This window comes from Anthonomus grandis, chromosome 2 (assembly GCF_022605725.1).
Source record: "Anthonomus grandis grandis chromosome 2, icAntGran1.3, whole genome shotgun sequence".
NCBI lineage: Eukaryota > Metazoa > Arthropoda > Insecta > Coleoptera > Curculionidae > Anthonomus > Anthonomus grandis.
Window position 1 is genome coordinate 11575530 of NC_065547.1, and position 16887 is coordinate 11592416.

General features: G+C 33.9%; 2 protein-coding genes across 2 annotated transcripts in view; one reads left to right on the top strand and one right to left on the bottom strand.

Annotated features, from left to right (window-relative positions):
• LOC126747184 (alpha-catulin) overlaps positions 1-16887 on the top strand; it is a 281545-nt gene that overhangs the window by 3345 nt on the left and 261313 nt on the right. The window lies entirely within an intron of this gene.
• LOC126747278 (venom allergen 3-like) lies at positions 7173-8314 on the bottom strand. Its single transcript, XM_050455811.1, has 3 exons — positions 7936-8314; positions 7636-7879; positions 7173-7584 (listed from the first exon to the last, which is right to left on the bottom strand). The coding sequence occupies exons 1-3, from the start codon at positions 8276-8278 to the stop codon at positions 7188-7190; spliced, it is 984 nt and encodes a 327-aa protein (XP_050311768.1). The 5' UTR covers positions 8279-8314; the 3' UTR covers positions 7173-7187.

Consider the following 16887-nt stretch of genomic DNA (forward strand, 5'->3'; position numbering starts at 1 on the left):
TCTCTCCAGAATCCACAAGACAAAAATAAGTGATTAATCAAAAAAGAAAAAATAAACAATAAATAAAATAAATAAAGTGATTAGTATTTAGAAAAAAGGTAACTTTTATACTTCTTTTTAAAAGTCGAAGTTGATTGATTAAACATTTTTATGTTTCCAGGCAAATGATTTAATAAATTAACACAAGTATAGCTAAAGCAAGATTTAAAGAAGCTTCCCTTATGCCTTGGAATTTCATAATAGTCTCTATATCTAGTATCTCGGTTATGAAGGCTTGATCTAAGTAATTTTTGCAAATAGATAGTTTGGCGATTCAGTTTTGAGCATCCTATGAAGAAAAGAAGCAAAATGAAGCTGCTGTCTGTCCTCAATACTTAACCACTGAAGCTCCTTTAGTCTATGGCTGACGTGATATTTTAAGATTAAAAATAAGTCTTATGCAGGAGTTTTGTATTTTTTGTAACTTGTACTTACTACTCATATCAAGACAAGGGCCATAGACAAAGTTGCAGTAGTTGCACTGGGACAAAACCAGGGTCTCACATAACTGCTTCTTTATACCGAAGTTGAGAGAGTGCCTGCTTTTATATAAATTACGCAATGAAAAATAGGATTTTTGTTTAACCCTTGAAATATGTCCCCTAAATCTTAATTTTTCATCGAACCAAACTCCCAAGTTCTTGTACTCTGCAACCACTGGTATATCGACACCACCCATTTGAATTTTTATATTCGATTTAGCCCACCCGGTGTTTGGCCCAAAGAACATTACTGCGGATTTATTGGGATTTAACTTTAAACCGTTATTATTTGAATATGTTAATATACTATTTAGCGTTTCATTAAGTCTGTCTTCAGCCGCCTTAAAATTGTTTTTTGAGAATTCTGCTCCTATTTGGGTGTCATCAGCATACTGACTTAGGTTGCAGCCTCTAACAGATTTCCACATGTCCGCTGTAAAAATAATAAATAACAGTGGCCCCAGTATTGATTCTTGTGGCATACCCCTCTCCACGCGAAGACTTTCAGATTTATTATTATTTAAAGACACACGCTGCCATCTCCCCTCCAAATAATCCCCGAGCAAATCTAAAGTTATTTCTTCAAAACCATATTATTTCAGCTTTGCTCGAAAAAGTTTTGGATCCAAAGTATCGAATGCCTTGCTAAAGTCGAGAAACACAACCGCGGACGTATATCCACGATCTGATGCCTTAATTATGTTATCAAGAATATTGAGCAGGGCCGTTGCTGTACTAAATCCCTTACGAAAAATGTAGTAGAGAGGAAAAAAAAGTTAAGCTATAAATATTTTAAATAAAAAATTTATTTGGAATAAAAGTAAAAATTAGAGTTCTAGAGTAATTATTTACTGTTGGTGGATTTTAGTTGGAGTTATAGCGGTCTAAGCTAGAAGAACACTTTGAAAAAAAATTGTATTTGCCGACGTTTTGATTTAAATTAGATCATCCTCAGGGCACTAAAAACAGGTAAAATTTATGTTAATATTATAAATACCTATGGACAATTAAATCAGAGTTAATAATTATCTGTATAAAATGGACATGAATTAAATATACAGATAATTATTAACTCTGATTTATTATATTATTATAGATTTTGTCTCTTTTTAGTGTGCCCTGAGGAAGATCTAATTTAAATTGAAACATCGGCAGATACAAGCATTTTTCTCCAAAGTGTTTTTTCTTTAACCTAAATCCGTTAAAGAGATTTTAATGTTTTTGAAAATATACAAATATACCAACAGTTTAAGGTTGAGGTCACAAACAAAAGATAAAATTATTATTTATTACAGCATGGTCCGCTTTTATGACATTTGCTACTACATTTCATATGAGCTTTAAAACATAAACATTTATTGTTGCGACACTGTACCTTGCTTGGTTTACAAGAACACTTTTTAAAACCCTGATGTCCTTCAAACTTTAAAAACAATCTTAGAGCTTTCCTTAAGGAAATTGACTTTTCTTCCGGGATGTTAATGATGGTTTTATTTTTGCAATAAGAAATTTCATCCCTGGAAAACCATCGATTTAACATGCCATGTGTAGTACCAATTTGATAAACACCGTTAGTTACATTTACTATAGCTCCTAATATATTCTTGGGATCAAGTGGTCCTCTATCTACCTTAGGAACCTCGATTGCAACAATTTGGCCTACATCCAAAGGCTTTAATTTTTTATTGCTGACTTCCAACATTTTTTCTGCAGCGCGTTTTATAGTATGAATAACTTCAGAAGGCAAATTAGTAGAAAACAAACCAACTTGAGAATCCACTCCGAATAAAGCTTTGTATGGGAAACGTTTAATGATCCTGTGATAGGAAGAATTTTTTTGCCACTGAACAAAATAGCAGCCAAGGGACCAGTTTGTTGAATTATTATCTTTTAGCCAAGATTTATGGCTAATATTCTGTAAGCTAGACAACTTCTCCATAACTTCGGTACCCAAATCCGTTCGAAACCTAAATCGGGCCGAAAACTAAAATAAAGTTATATCATGGACTATCATGGACTAGCTCTTGCTACAGTTGATGCCCCTTTATTTGTCGAAAGCCTGTTGCGGAGTTGTAATGATCATGGGTTCCTTATGGGTGATTTTGCTTTTATTTATTTGGCACTTTCTGCAGTGTTTTACGTAGCTTGCAACGTCACGCGCCATATTCTTCCATTGATACTTGGTCCTTATCTTCTTTAGTAGCCTCTTTTGGCGGCAATGGCCTCCAAAAAGTGGGTCATTGTGGAATTTCTCTATAACTCCTAGTTTTTCTTTGTCGTCATTAATTGTTTTGGTGTCACCATATAAAAATATTTCCAAGTTGTCTAAACAATCTTGTCCTACTAATTTGAAATTGTCTAATGAGCACGTGCTAAATATTTTATCATTTGTTTTTAATTTTAATTTTTGCAAATTGTTTTCACGAGCCAAAATTTGAAGCTGAGACAATGTTTTCCCTAAAGAAAAATTGCCATTGGTGAAACATATTTTGCTTTCAGCGCTGATTTAATTTTTTCCCCATTTTTCCACAATTATCCTTAGATAATCTGGCTTAAGCGTGAATTTTACTGATGGGATTTTAAATAAATTGTAATTGTCATTTGCGAATTTTATTTTAATGCCATTTTCTTGAATTGTTGTAGCATGAGTTTTTGCCGAGATTTCTGCATTGTCAGCTAGGACTATTTGTCTTTTCTGTGTCATCGACCTGGTGATTGCTAAAATTCTGTGGCAGTCTGACGTCATGTTTTTGAGATCCTCAATTGTAATTCTTGATAATGCGTCTGCTACCACGTTATCACTTCCCTTAATGTATTCTATTGCGAAATCATATTCTTCCAAGTCTAGTCTCATACGCATAAGTTTGGATGATGGATTTTTCATTAAGAATAGGTAAACTAACGGCCTGTGGTTAGATTTAACTAAGAAGGTTTTTCCATATAAGTAGGGTCGAAAATGGATAATTCCCCAATGTATTGCAGCTAGTTCTTTTTCTATGACGGATTTATTAATTTCGCCTTTGGTGAAGCTTCGTGAAGCGTATGCTATTGGGAGATCTTGACCCTTTGCGTTTTGAGAAAGAACTGCCCCGCAGGCTTCTTTTGACGCGTCCATTGTAAGAATAAAGGGCTTCTCAAAATCTGGATATTTCAAGATTTGTGGGTCGATGAGCATTTGCTTCAGTTTCTGGCGGCGACCTTTGGCATTCTTCAGTCTATAGGAACTGCGCATTCTTTTTTGTAAGCTTCCTTAAGGGTTCCGTTATTTCAGCGAAATTTTGTATAAACCGTCGATAGTAGTTGCAAAGACTGGTAAACCTTCTGACGTCATCACCTGATTGTGCTGTAGGGTCCTTAAGAATTGCGTCATATTTCGACTCATCCGGCGAAATGCCGTCGGCACGTATTTGGTGACCTAGGAAATAGCAGTTGTTTTGGAAAAATTTACATTTAGTTGGATATAGTTTTAAATTGAATTTTCGACAAGTGTCAAAAACGTTTCTTAAATTTTAAAGGTGATGGCCTACTGAGCATCCTATTACAATTATGTCGTCCATGTAGAGAAAAGCCTTTTCAGGTGTTATACCGGCAAAAGCGATGCTCATCATCCTTTGGAAACTGTTTGGGCTGACTTTAGGACCAAATGGCAAACGAGTGAAGCAATAGGAAGTTGTGTTTGTGCTGAAGGTGGTGATATCCCGTGAGCTTTCTTCCGGTGGGATCTGGTGAAATCCTGATTTTAAGTCGAGTGTTGAGAACCATTTGGCTCTTCCCAGTTGATCCAAGATATCATCGATTCTCGCTATGGGAAACTTATCAGCATAAAGTTTCTTGTTGATTTTCCTGTAGTCAATTACAAGTCGCCATTTTTTCTCGCCATTAGATTTTTTAGGGACGAGCAGTATTGGACTATTGTATTCTGCTTGAGACGGCTCAATTATATTATCCTTTAACATTTTGTCTACTTGGGAATTGATTTCGCCTATCTGGGTATATGGTGTTCTGTAGTTTTTTATGTACACAGAGGTGTCATCTGCTAGTCTTAGCTTTTGCTTATAAAAATTATTTATAGTTAATGTATCTGTGTCTAGTGCAAAAATATCGGAAAATTCCTGACACAAGTTTATGAGGTCATTTTTTACAAAATCTGCAGCGTCGGCTGTGTTTAATTCCTTTAGTAACAGCTTATTTCTATCTTGTTTGTTACTGTTGTTTTTGCTATCCATGTAAAAAAATGTTGTAATTACATAAGTTTTGGCATTTAATTTTTGGGTTTCTGATGGTAACACTGTTGAAATTTGTATTTCGTATCCTTACAAAGGGTGATTGGCTAGATGCTATGGTGCTGGCGGTAAAAACTCCAAGGTCTATCTCCTCCTTCTGAACTACAGAGTCTTGTTTTAGATTTTTAAGTGAGTTGAGTTGCCTCACAATCTCAGATCTTGGTGGAATTATCAAGACGTCTTCCTCTGGACTATTATATATTGGTATTGTTATATATCTTTCTTGGATTTTATTGTCATAGTCCAGTTGCTATAGTCTAGACGACATTGATATTTCGAGATAAAATCCCGTCCCAAGATTCCATCTGCCGGTATCGAAAAATCGTTAACCACGATATGAAAGCTATGACTGATACTGTAGTTGTCTATATAAATATTAGTTGTAAGTATTAGTTCCTATAGAGTTGGTATGCCCTTCTGTCACCCCCTTTATTTGGGTAACCTTGGATCTGTCCACGATCTGTTCTGGATTTATCGTTCTTCTTTTAAACAGCGAAATATCCGCTCCCGTGTCGACCAGTAACGTGACATTCTGGTAGCCTGTCATCTCTGTTTGGATAGATACAAAGTTAGACAGTGTTAGGTCCATATTAAAAATTTTTAGGAGTGAGACCTTTTTAAGATATCTTATAACAAGGGAAAATGTTTTATTTAACGTTACCTTTATTTGACGCATCAGTTGATATGCAGAATGGCTGAGTCAAATCTAAATTGGCTAAGTCATTCTATAACATGTTCGGATTCTGAGCCAAGTCAAGCCTTTGGTGCTACCACCGGAATCACGTTCGGCAATTTTTGAATTATCCTATTTTAATCGTTTATATGTTTCCCATACAGTCAATTGATAAATAACTATGAGCATGTTTCATAAAGTGAAAACCAAAAGCACATTTCGATTGGGCGTTCAAATCTAAGTCTAAATTGTTTTTGAAAAAAATTATCAATTTTTTTCTCGTGTGAATCTTTAGTCGAATTTTTCTTGTGTTTTTCCGTTTTCATGCTTTTAATTACATCGTTTTCTCCTCTATGATTTATTGTAAACCCCAATCAATCACAACACTTAAATCACTACTGTTAGAAAAATCCATATTATCAACCTCAAGAAAACAGTTATGAGCTAATAGAAAGAACGTAGAAAAAATTCCGTATGATCAAGCCTGTTAAACGCTTTTTAGAAATCGATATACAGTGCAACCGTAAAATAAAATGAATAAAAATGAAATGGACCGTTTCTGCGCCCGAACCCGTCCATTTTAATATTAAGTTTAGGCTTTTCCTACGTGGAGATTAAATATACAGGGTGACTCAAATCATTTTTTAATGCACAATCAGAAAGAACGCATTTTTTTACAAAGGATATGATAGAAATAAATTAAAGAAATACCTATCTAAATTAAATGTTGTTTTTTTAGTTGTTGTTGTCGTTGTTATTGCCAGTATCAAAAAGTGAATGTATTTTGGTGCAACTATATGAAGTATTTTTACATTTGCAAGTTTGGTAATTTATCGTGTTCTACTATGCATAAAGTATTGAAAAAAGCAAAGTTCCACCCTTATAAAACAGTACTATTTCAATAGCTATCGGAAGATGATTTTAATCGCCGAAATGAATTTTGTGAGCAAATGCAGCAATTATATAATGATAACAATAATTTTATAAAACGGATAATATTTTCTGACGAAGTAACGTTTACTCTAAACGGCCATATGAACAGACATAATTGTCGATACTGGGCGACCATTTATTGGTTCATAGAATGTCATACAAAACACCCTCAAAAAGTTAATGTGTGGTGCAGTATAGTGGAAGGAAGAGTTTTAGGACCTTACTTCTTTTATGACACTCTCACTGGTGAGAGGTATTTCTTCAAAATGATCTTATTCCCGCTCTGATAACTTTGTATCCGGATTTAGAAGAACCCAACATGCACCAACGTGATCTTTTTTTTCAGCAAGATGGAGTCTCGCCACACTATACGTTACCCGTTCGCAATTATCTACTTTTTCCAAATCGTTGGATAAGTAGACGAGGATTCAACAGCGACCCAGGTCGCCAGATTTAACTCCCCTTGAATATTTTTTATGGGGATACTTAAAAAGTAAAATGTATGTCACTAAACCAGCGAGTTTAGAAGATTTAAAAGAACAAATACGTCAGGAAATTAGAAATATTACTACAAATGTCATTGACAACGTTCAAACAGAATTTTTAAATCCATTTCATTTTTATTGAAATAATCCGCTACTTTACGGATGCACTGTATATTATGACGTCAGCTTGATAGTCCCGATCAATAGATTCCGCAATGTATTGAGTTTTTAGGATCAAGTTGGATATCTTTAATAACTATAAACCAAAGAGCACTCCTTCCCTGCCAACCTTCTATATTAAAAAGTCCTTAGACACAAAAATATACAAATAAACCAGCAAAATCTCAACTGGCCTCAGCCTCTGTCCGTCATTTATTAAAATCGCCAACTGCCTCGCCTTGGGTCTTCTAGTCCTCATCAAGCTATGATTTACCATTTGGCTACTACACAAACCTGGATACTCCGGATTGGTGCAATAGGTACCCTCTGGACACGCACTACATGCCTCACCAATTTTATAAATAGACTGCTGCGGAATATTCCCAGAAGGTCCGTAGTTGCATACAAAATGCTCATTATAAACATATCGGCCACTACTAGATGTCTGGAAAGCAACTCTGGCACAACCAACTAAGTAGGTATCAGCCCAGACTAGTTGGGTGTACGGAGCATATTGCTCCATTTGGCTTCTAAAATGAGGAAATTAAGGCTTTATAGCACCTGGAAAAACATTCACTTACCCATTATACATTTTCACAAAGTTTTTATTAAAATCGTCAACCAACTCGTACCAATCGGCGATATGTTCCAGATCGCTTTTAGAGCCGTAAGTTCCTTGGGCGATATTCTGTCCTACAGGAAACCGATCCAGATCTCGACATTTATCGTGGTCAAAAACGCACTGGGCTGCCCAACGTAATGCCACTTGTGCCAGCTCCTTATCCCAAGAGACTAAACGCATGTTGGAGGCTGGATATTGAGGCCCTATCCAGAAGATTGTTTTTAAATTGTAGTTAGAAATTTAACTCAAACAGTCCTACCAGGATTTCCATAGGTCTCTTCCTTTAAAGCAACTCTGTTCCTTAAACTATTATGCGCATCCACGATTGCGTCGGCTTCCACGTTGGAAAATTCCATAACGATCAACCCTCTACAGGCCGCTCCGACCGGTTTGGTTTCGTAGGCGCACATCGTGTGAATTCCGCAAATTCTTCCCCGATATTTTTTGGCCATATCCACACAACATATCGAACAATAAGGGTTTTTAGGGTTATATTTTAAGCGATGATTTTTTTGGTTTTTTGTGAGGAAGTCCAGGGTGCCTTTTGTGTGGACTAGGGTGGCTAGAAGGAGGATATTGGTGAGGAGAGTTAGGGGCAACATGATCACTTTGACATTGACAAGGTTTAACCTATTAAAACCGGGTGTATTAGGGGTGAATTTGATCCATCGGCTATTGCAAAGTTTTGGAAATGTTTAATTGTAATATGCCATTATCTCACTCTAAAGCATCTTAAAGAACGGACATTTATTTACTTATTTGAACTTTACCAATTATATTACACTGGTAACTATAATCCTATGTACTTTGTAAAAATCCTAAATCTAAATTATTTTATCAAACTATAAACTAATGATATTGCTTTTAAAATTTTTCTTAGTAGGGGTAAAGTAATATTAAATAAGGCTATTTTATCCTGTATGTTATTATAGAGACTAGTCATACTAAAAAAATAGGAGGAAGATGAATGGGAGGTTAATTAGCATTTATTCTTCGTTTTTAACAACATTTAGACAATAGGTTTTATTTATATGGCAAATCTTAAAATAAACCTTTGTTAAAATTATGCTATAGAACTTTTTTAGGATTGGCAATATTTAAATATGCATTGTGCAAACAGTTATGCTTAAAAAAGGTACACTTAAAAAATCTCGCTTCAATTCATTCTTTTCGAGTTACTGAAATTTAAAGTTTTTAGCTATTTATAATAATAATAATAATAATAATAATAAACAAAATTTATTACTTTTCATAAACAAGTACAAAATACAATATAAAAATTTAGAAATACACAATGCCTATGAAAAATAAAAGGCCGCGTTACGTCAGTATTCTGGTACGCAGACCTAAAAAAATGTAAAAAATATAACATTCAAAAAAATTTGCTCTACAACCAGTACCAATATTTCAAATTACAGATCATAACAGTTGAAACTTAAAAATACAAAAACACATTCAGCGACATCACACAAAAAATCAAAATCAAAATAAAAGACCAACTTTATTTACTGACGTAAAAACAGAATGTCTCTAGTTTTTTTTGAAAAGTAGAACAGGCCAGATCAAATGATGTAATCTTTAAGGAATTCAAACTGGAAGCCAAATTATATGAAAAGCTTCGTTTAAAAAGTTCTTTTCTGTGTCGAGGAAGAGTAAGAAGATGTAAATTGCGTAAGTTACGATTATTGTTGTTAATTCTAAGATCTGCTCAATCATACAAGTATTGGGGATATCTAAATTTTATTACCTTGTAGCCCAACGAAATGAAGTGTAGTTTTCTGTGGTTATACATATTAAGCCAGCCGATGTCTATAAGCTTATGAGATATCCGATTTCTGCGGTGTATCCCAAAAATAAGGCGAAGGCACGCATTTTGTACTTTCTGAATTCTACGAGAATCAAACTGATCCAAACATGGGCCATATACTGTATCACAGTGGTTAAAGTTGGATAGCACTAAGGAGTCACATAGATGTTTTTTTAATTTTTGATTTAAATATTTTCTTTGCTTATAAATAAGTTTAAGAGCACCATAGGCTTTTCGGAGCTTTTCTGTGACATGCTCATGAAACCGAAGATCCGAGTCAATAACAAGTGCCAATGATTTGGGCGTGTTAGTTAATGGAATGGTGACGTTGTTAATTTGTATATTAAGCTCGTTGCTAACTCTCAATCTATTATTTTTATCTTCTCCGAATACAGTAACGGATGATTTTGAAGGGTTTATCTTTAGATCGTGACACGTTGAGATTTCTATTATACTTTTTAAATCCAAATTTATATTTCTATCGGCAATTTCTGTATTATTTGGGTGAAAGTGAAGATAGATTTGGGTGTCGTCCGCATACAAATGGTAGCTATAAAATTTTCAATGGTATTTAAATCGACATGTATAAATTGTGTACAACAATGGCCCTAGGATACTTCCCTGAGAAACACCTACTGATAAAGGTGCTGAGTTAGATTTTATACCATTCAAAACGATCTGCTGGCTGCGATTACCCAAAAATGATTTAAAAAATGTTATTGCATCTCTTGAAAATCCTATATAACTTAAAATTGATAATAAGATCCTATGATTAATTAAGTCGAATGCCTTTGTGTAGTCAAGTAAAATTAAAGCAGTAAACTCCCCTTGATCCCATGCTCGGAAAATGTCATCTGTCACGTCAGCCATAGCCGTAGCACAGCTATATCCTTGACGAAACCCTGATTATTTGAGTGGCAAAATTTCATGACTGTTCAAAAATACTCGAGCTTGATTATTTGCAACTTTTTCGAGAATTTTGGAAAGAACGGGAAGAATGCTTATTGATCGGAGATTTTTAAGTTCCTTTGGCAGAGCTATTTTGGCGTGACTAAGGCGTGTTTCCACATATTTGGAAATACTGAATTTTTCAAACATTCGTTTATTATGTGAAGCACAAAGGGGACAATAAATGGACAACAAATCTGAATTAATATAATATTAAGCCCATCACAACCATAAGCTTTACTTTTTGTGGAAAGAATAATTCTTATTAACTCGATTTCGGGTATTTCTTGCATTGAAAAGCATGTTCAAAATTTTTAACTAAATTATTATCATAAAACTGCAGCAGATTCTGATTTGCTTGATACGGATTAGTACAGTTCGAGGTAAAACAATTATTAATTAAGTTTACATCACATAATTCTGAAGGAATGTTCTTTTGTCTATTTTTTACAACATTAGGTTTTTTCAGTTTTGCCCAGGTTTCCCTACTTGATAAATTGGAATTAAGTTTTGTTCGTAAAAAGCTTTTTTCTCATTACGAATCGCTGCCGTCGTGAAATTGCGCAATTGCTTATAACAATCATAGGCCGCTGGCTGTCTTGTAGTTTTAAAGTTACCTAACGCTCTATTTCGTAATTTCTAAAGAAGCCTTATATTTTCAGTTATCCAGGGAGCGTATTTGTAGTTACGATTGCGTTTAAAGGTGCATGTCTGTCAAAAAAAACTAGCATGGTTGCAGTAAAAAATTCCACTTTTTCGTTGATATCACGCAACTCATAAATATGTGCCCATGGTAATGATTCGAGATCGTATTGAAAATTATTAAAATTTATTTTATTTAAAGAACAAAAAGTAAATACCACTGGATGCTGCTCTTCAATTTGAAATTTAAATTTTAGAAACACGGGAAAATGATCAGAAAGATGTACATTGTGTACTCCGGCCTCTTGTATGCATTCAATGTTTGTAAATATTAAATCAATTAAGGATACTGAAGCAGGGTTTATATGAGTTGGTTCATTTATTACTTGGGTAAGGCCAAATGTGTCCATTATTGACTCTAAGCGTTTAGTATTATCTAAAAATTTTAGAAAACCAATGTTAAAATCACCAGTACATATAATGTTCTCAGATAGAGTATATAAGTTAGCCAAAATATCCTCTAAATGCAAATAGAATTGGTCTATATTGGAATTTGGTGGTCTGTAGACATTTCCTATAACAGCATTATCATTACGTGACTTAATCCTAATCCAAATACACTCAATAAAATCAAGTGATAACGTACTCACAATTTCAAAAGAAATATTAGATTTTATGTAGAAGGCCACTCCATCACCACGTCTGCCCAGCCGATCACATCTAGAAATATTGTAGCCTTCAACACAAATATCTGAATTATCTATACATGGGTGCAACCAAGTTTCTGTCACCCCAACAATGTCCGAATCAACATCAAAAACATAATCCTTAAAACTTGCAATGTTAGCATGTAAGGAACGTATGTTAGTATGAGAAACAGCAAGAGACATTGTCCGTTAAAAAATAAAAATCATATAACTACAATAATTGGGTTTTAAAATCTCCAAATTTGAAGGCCCTTAGACCTTGGATGACAAAATCGCCTTTAACTCAAATAGTTTTTGAGGTACTAGAAATGTTCGTATGTACATGAAATTATTTGAAAATAAATACTTGTTGAAAAAAAGTTTGTTGCGCTTAACCTTTTTAGAAATATTCTAGTTATTTTATAGAAATGTTTGCAATAAAAGTTAAAAATTGTTAAAAAATTAGCAAAAGAAAGTGGTCCAATCAAAGATATTCTAGCTATCCACATTTTTAATTCAAAGTGACGTTTCGACCCTCAGATTTATCTAATTCTGCTATTTATAACCAAAAATGTCCATCAAGTAATAATGTTCATAAAATGACAATTTGGTTTTAAAATCTATCAAATTTCGTGACCTTTGGACCTTGAATGACAAAATCGCCTTTCATTCAAAAAGTTTTTGAGGCACAAAAAACGTTTATATATGAATTTTTCGAAAATAGTTGGACTTTTTTATGTGTAATTCCTTTTAAAATGTTGCAATTATTTACTTAAGCTTGTTTTTTTAAAGTAAAGGACCCTTGTATGGATTTATTTATTTTTACATGAAAACGATCCGTTGTATCGCAAAAAATCAAGGGTCTTTTTTATTGAAAATTAATGGACTATTAATTTTTTTTTTCCAAAAAAACAGTGGTGTATCCGTTTTTATAAAAAAATTTAACACATATGTGCAGCACATGTGTGTTTAATTTTAAGTTTGGTCTCCCTTGGAGTCTCTCCCTAGAGAAGTCAAATCACCTTTAATTCCTTAAAAAGTGCTTTATCTCTACAGCCTCACCACCTATAATTTAAAATCTCATTTTAATAAAATCGCTACCGTTTTTAAGAAAATTTTTTTTTTTTTAATTTTAATACTCTGTATTTTGGTACGACGCACTTTCGACTATCGGTGTCCTATCTCAAACTACTTCTCTATGGTGCCTGTACACATGGTTGGTACACTCTGTATACAGGCACGTACACCACCTAGGTGTACGGCTAAGATAGCGCCTTAACTATACGAGGTAGGGCAAAAAGTTCTACAGCAAAGTTGTAGGGTTGACAAAAACCTACGAACTAAAAATATTTTTATGTATACTGGGTGTGTCACAAAAAAAGTTACTATAAAATATGATTTTTTTTTAAATCGTACGCCCTGTATATTATGGTACTAAAATGTGAGGCAAAAAGAGTACTTTACTTTGGTATAACGCTTTTAAAATTTCCGTGCGGCGTTGCAACGTAATTAATTTTTTTATGTTATTTTTTGCCTTTTAGAGGGTTCGTTTAAAAAATCATAATTAACTTTAAATTTATTCTGCGCCTATGAAACTTGTACCACAGTTAGTCTAGGGTACCTCCTCTAGGCTGACTATGATAATTTGTAATTTTTTAATACAAGGTATTTTTAAAGAACTTGCTGAAATTAAATACGCAATATCTCAAATTTTTCAAATAGAATACCCTATATATTTTTATCTAATTAAGTTTGTCCCTCAAATACCTTCATTTTTTATTTAATATGTCCTATAGCTAAACCAAGTACTTTTTGAGATATTTTAACTTTTCTGTAAAATACGATGCATAAAACGGGTATTCTTTAAGTTTTGATCAAGATTGCTTAGAAACATTGGTTTAAACGTCAAATAATAATTGTCAGATTATTAGTTTTATGACAGCAGTAGACAAGATCAATGTTTTTTCTTCAAAAACCATTTTAGAAATTGAAAAAAAATCAATGAGTTAGTTAATCGATTTTTAATTTTTATTGTTCATTTTGTAATCAATATGAATTTTCCTGATGAGGAATTGATATGATATATGCCCTTGGAGCTGCTGAAAGAAATAGCCTTTTGGCATCTAGAATTTATGCGCAACTTTATCCTGAAAGGAGACATCCCCAAGCACAAGTGTTTCAAAAACTAAAAGAAACATTTGAGAGAACAGGAAGTGTAATTTATAAAGAACATGAACGGGTGAAGCCAGTTACAAATGAGGAAAACAGGATGAAAGTAGCTTTAAGTGTCGTTGAAGATCCTCATAAAAGCGTTAGGCTGCTCGCTAAAGTGCAACATCAATATCTCGCATGCTTTGAAGCGAAAAATTCCATCCTTACCATATTCAATTGTTGCAGGAATTACTTCCGCAGGATTATGAAAGAAGAATGGCTTTCTGTCAGTGAGCGCAAAATAAGATTCGTCAGCCTGAATTTTTTAATTTTGTGCTTTTTTCGGATGAAGCTACATTCCATAATAATGGCAGTGTTAATAAACATAATTTTCATTATTACGACACCAGCAATCCATTCTTCACCCGAGAAATTCATCATCAACATAGATGGTCGCTTAATGTTTGGGCAGGAATAATCCGACATTACGTTATTGGACCGCACTTTTTTAATGGACATCTTACAGGTGAAATGTATTTAAACTTTTTACAAAACGATTTTAATGTCCTTCTACAAACGTTTCCTGACCATGTTCGAGATAGGATTTGGTTGAGTGGAGCATGACGGTGGAGCGCCGTTATAGCCATGCTGTTAGAAATTTTTTAAACGAGCATTTTGATGACCGGCGGATAGGCAGAGGTGGGCTGGTCCCTTGGCTCGCAAGGTCCCCAGATTTGACCACACTGGATTTTTTCTTGTGGGGATATGTAAAGGAAAAAGTCTTTCAAACAACTCCTACCACAAGTGAAAATATGAAAAATAAAATTCGGGAGATTTTTCAAACAGTCACGCCAAATATGTTGGAAAGGGTTAATGACTCATTCTCAAAATCAAATCAAATCAAAAATGCTTTATTGTCAGAAAATCACAAAAAAAAAACATACAATAAAATAAAACATACAATAAAAAGCAGGCAAACATTTTGCAAATAATAGGTAGCTAATAACGCCAGTGTGTGTGCTTTAAAAGGAAATATTAAAAAAGTCTTCTACTGTATATAGGGCTTTTTGCAGTAGGAAAGATTTTAGAGCATTGCGAAAACAACTAAAAGTAGTCATCGATTTTATTACGGAAGGCAGATGGTTATGCATTTTTATTGCTGCATAAATTATTAAAATTATTTTAATTATTAAAAAAGAGTTCTTTACTAATTCCGACCGTGGAATTGGCAGATGAAGATTATGATCAACGTTCCTTAGTGAATAGCTGTAGGATGGTCTTTCTGGAATCTGCGACACATGTTTGCGGATAAGGCAGATAAATTCAAATATAAATAACGAGGGAAGATTAAGGATCTTATATTTTATAAAATTTACTTGGCAGTGAGCTCTACTATCAAGTCCTAATAAGTAGCGAAGCGCTCTCTTTTGAAGTTTAAATATACGCTCAAATTGGGTCTTGCAGCATGTACCCCAGAATGGAAGGGCGTAACGAAGATGTGACTCAAAAAGAGCATAATAAACTGTTTTGGCCGTGAAAAAGCCTAATTCTCTTGAGATTGATCTTATGGCAAAACATGCCGAGCTTAGTTTTTTAGATAACGTATCTATGTGCAAATCCCATTTCAAAGAGCCGTCCACAACAAGACCCAAGAACTTGACAGACTCAACAACTTTCAAACTGGTATTGTTTAGAATAAATGGAGGAATGGTCGTTTTATATGATAAGACTTTAGTTTTTGAGAGATTCAGGCATAAAAGATTGGAATCGCACCACGATTTAATGAAGACCAAGTCGTTGGAAATTGTTGTATGTAGTGCCATTGCATTCGGATTGCTCCAAGTGAAGTTATCATGAGCAAAAATACAGATTTTTCCGCTTATGTTCAGGCTGGCCAGGTCATTTATAAACAGCAGAAAGAGCATAGGACCCAAAACGGAACCTTAAGGTACCCCACATTCAATTGGTTTACAAGAAGATCTTGACGTATCGACCTTTACAAGTTGACATGTATCATTTGAGATGTATCAAAAGAAGATAAAATGATAAATGTCAGTGGTTCTAAAACAATTACTTTCATAACAAACATGCCTGTCTCGTTTTGATTGACGGATGACATTATTTGTCACAAAATAATTTAAATTTTAAATTATGGAAAAGCCTTTTTGTGGATTTCTAAATCCTCAAGCCAAAAAAATGGTACTAATGTTATTAATTACTTCGAGAACGAAAAAGAAAATAAAGGGTTGCCTAAGAATGTACAAGAAGAAGTAGCTAAAGCGCTTGGAATTAGTTTAAGAATGATGCAAAAGGTTGTATATGAAAACAAGAACAATCTTATTCCCAAGAAGGAAAAAAAAGTGTAAAAGGAAGAAGACTGAAAAAGACTGAAGATTTAAGTGAATGTGTAAAAATGGAAGTAAGGGATAGGATTTATGAACTATATAGGCTAAAAACAAATATAACGCTGCCATTTCTGAGGGATGTTTTAAAGCAACGCGGTACTTTGGAAATTGGACGTCTGCTTTATCAAAATTAATTAAAAGCATAGGTTTTCGCTATAAAAAAGACTGCAATAGAAGATATTTGTGCGAACTACCAAATATTGTGAGCCAACGAATAGGATTTTTAACACAATATACACAAAATGAAAAATCAAAGTTAAGGAAAGTGGTATTCTTAGATGAAACTTGGATATTTTCTAACGGGAGTGGAATAAAATCTTGGCAAGATGAATCTGTGAAAAGCGTGAAAAGAAAAAAAGGATGTGGTCAGGGAAAACGATTTATTATTTTACATGCCGGGTCTTCAACGGGATTCGTTCCAGGTGCAAGTTTAATTTTTTCTTCTAAGTCTAAAATTATGGATTATCATGACAATATGAATTGCGAAATGTTTGAAAAATGGTTAAAGGAAGAGTTAATACCGAACTTGCAAGAACCTTCCTTAATAGTATTAGACAATGCGTCGTATCATT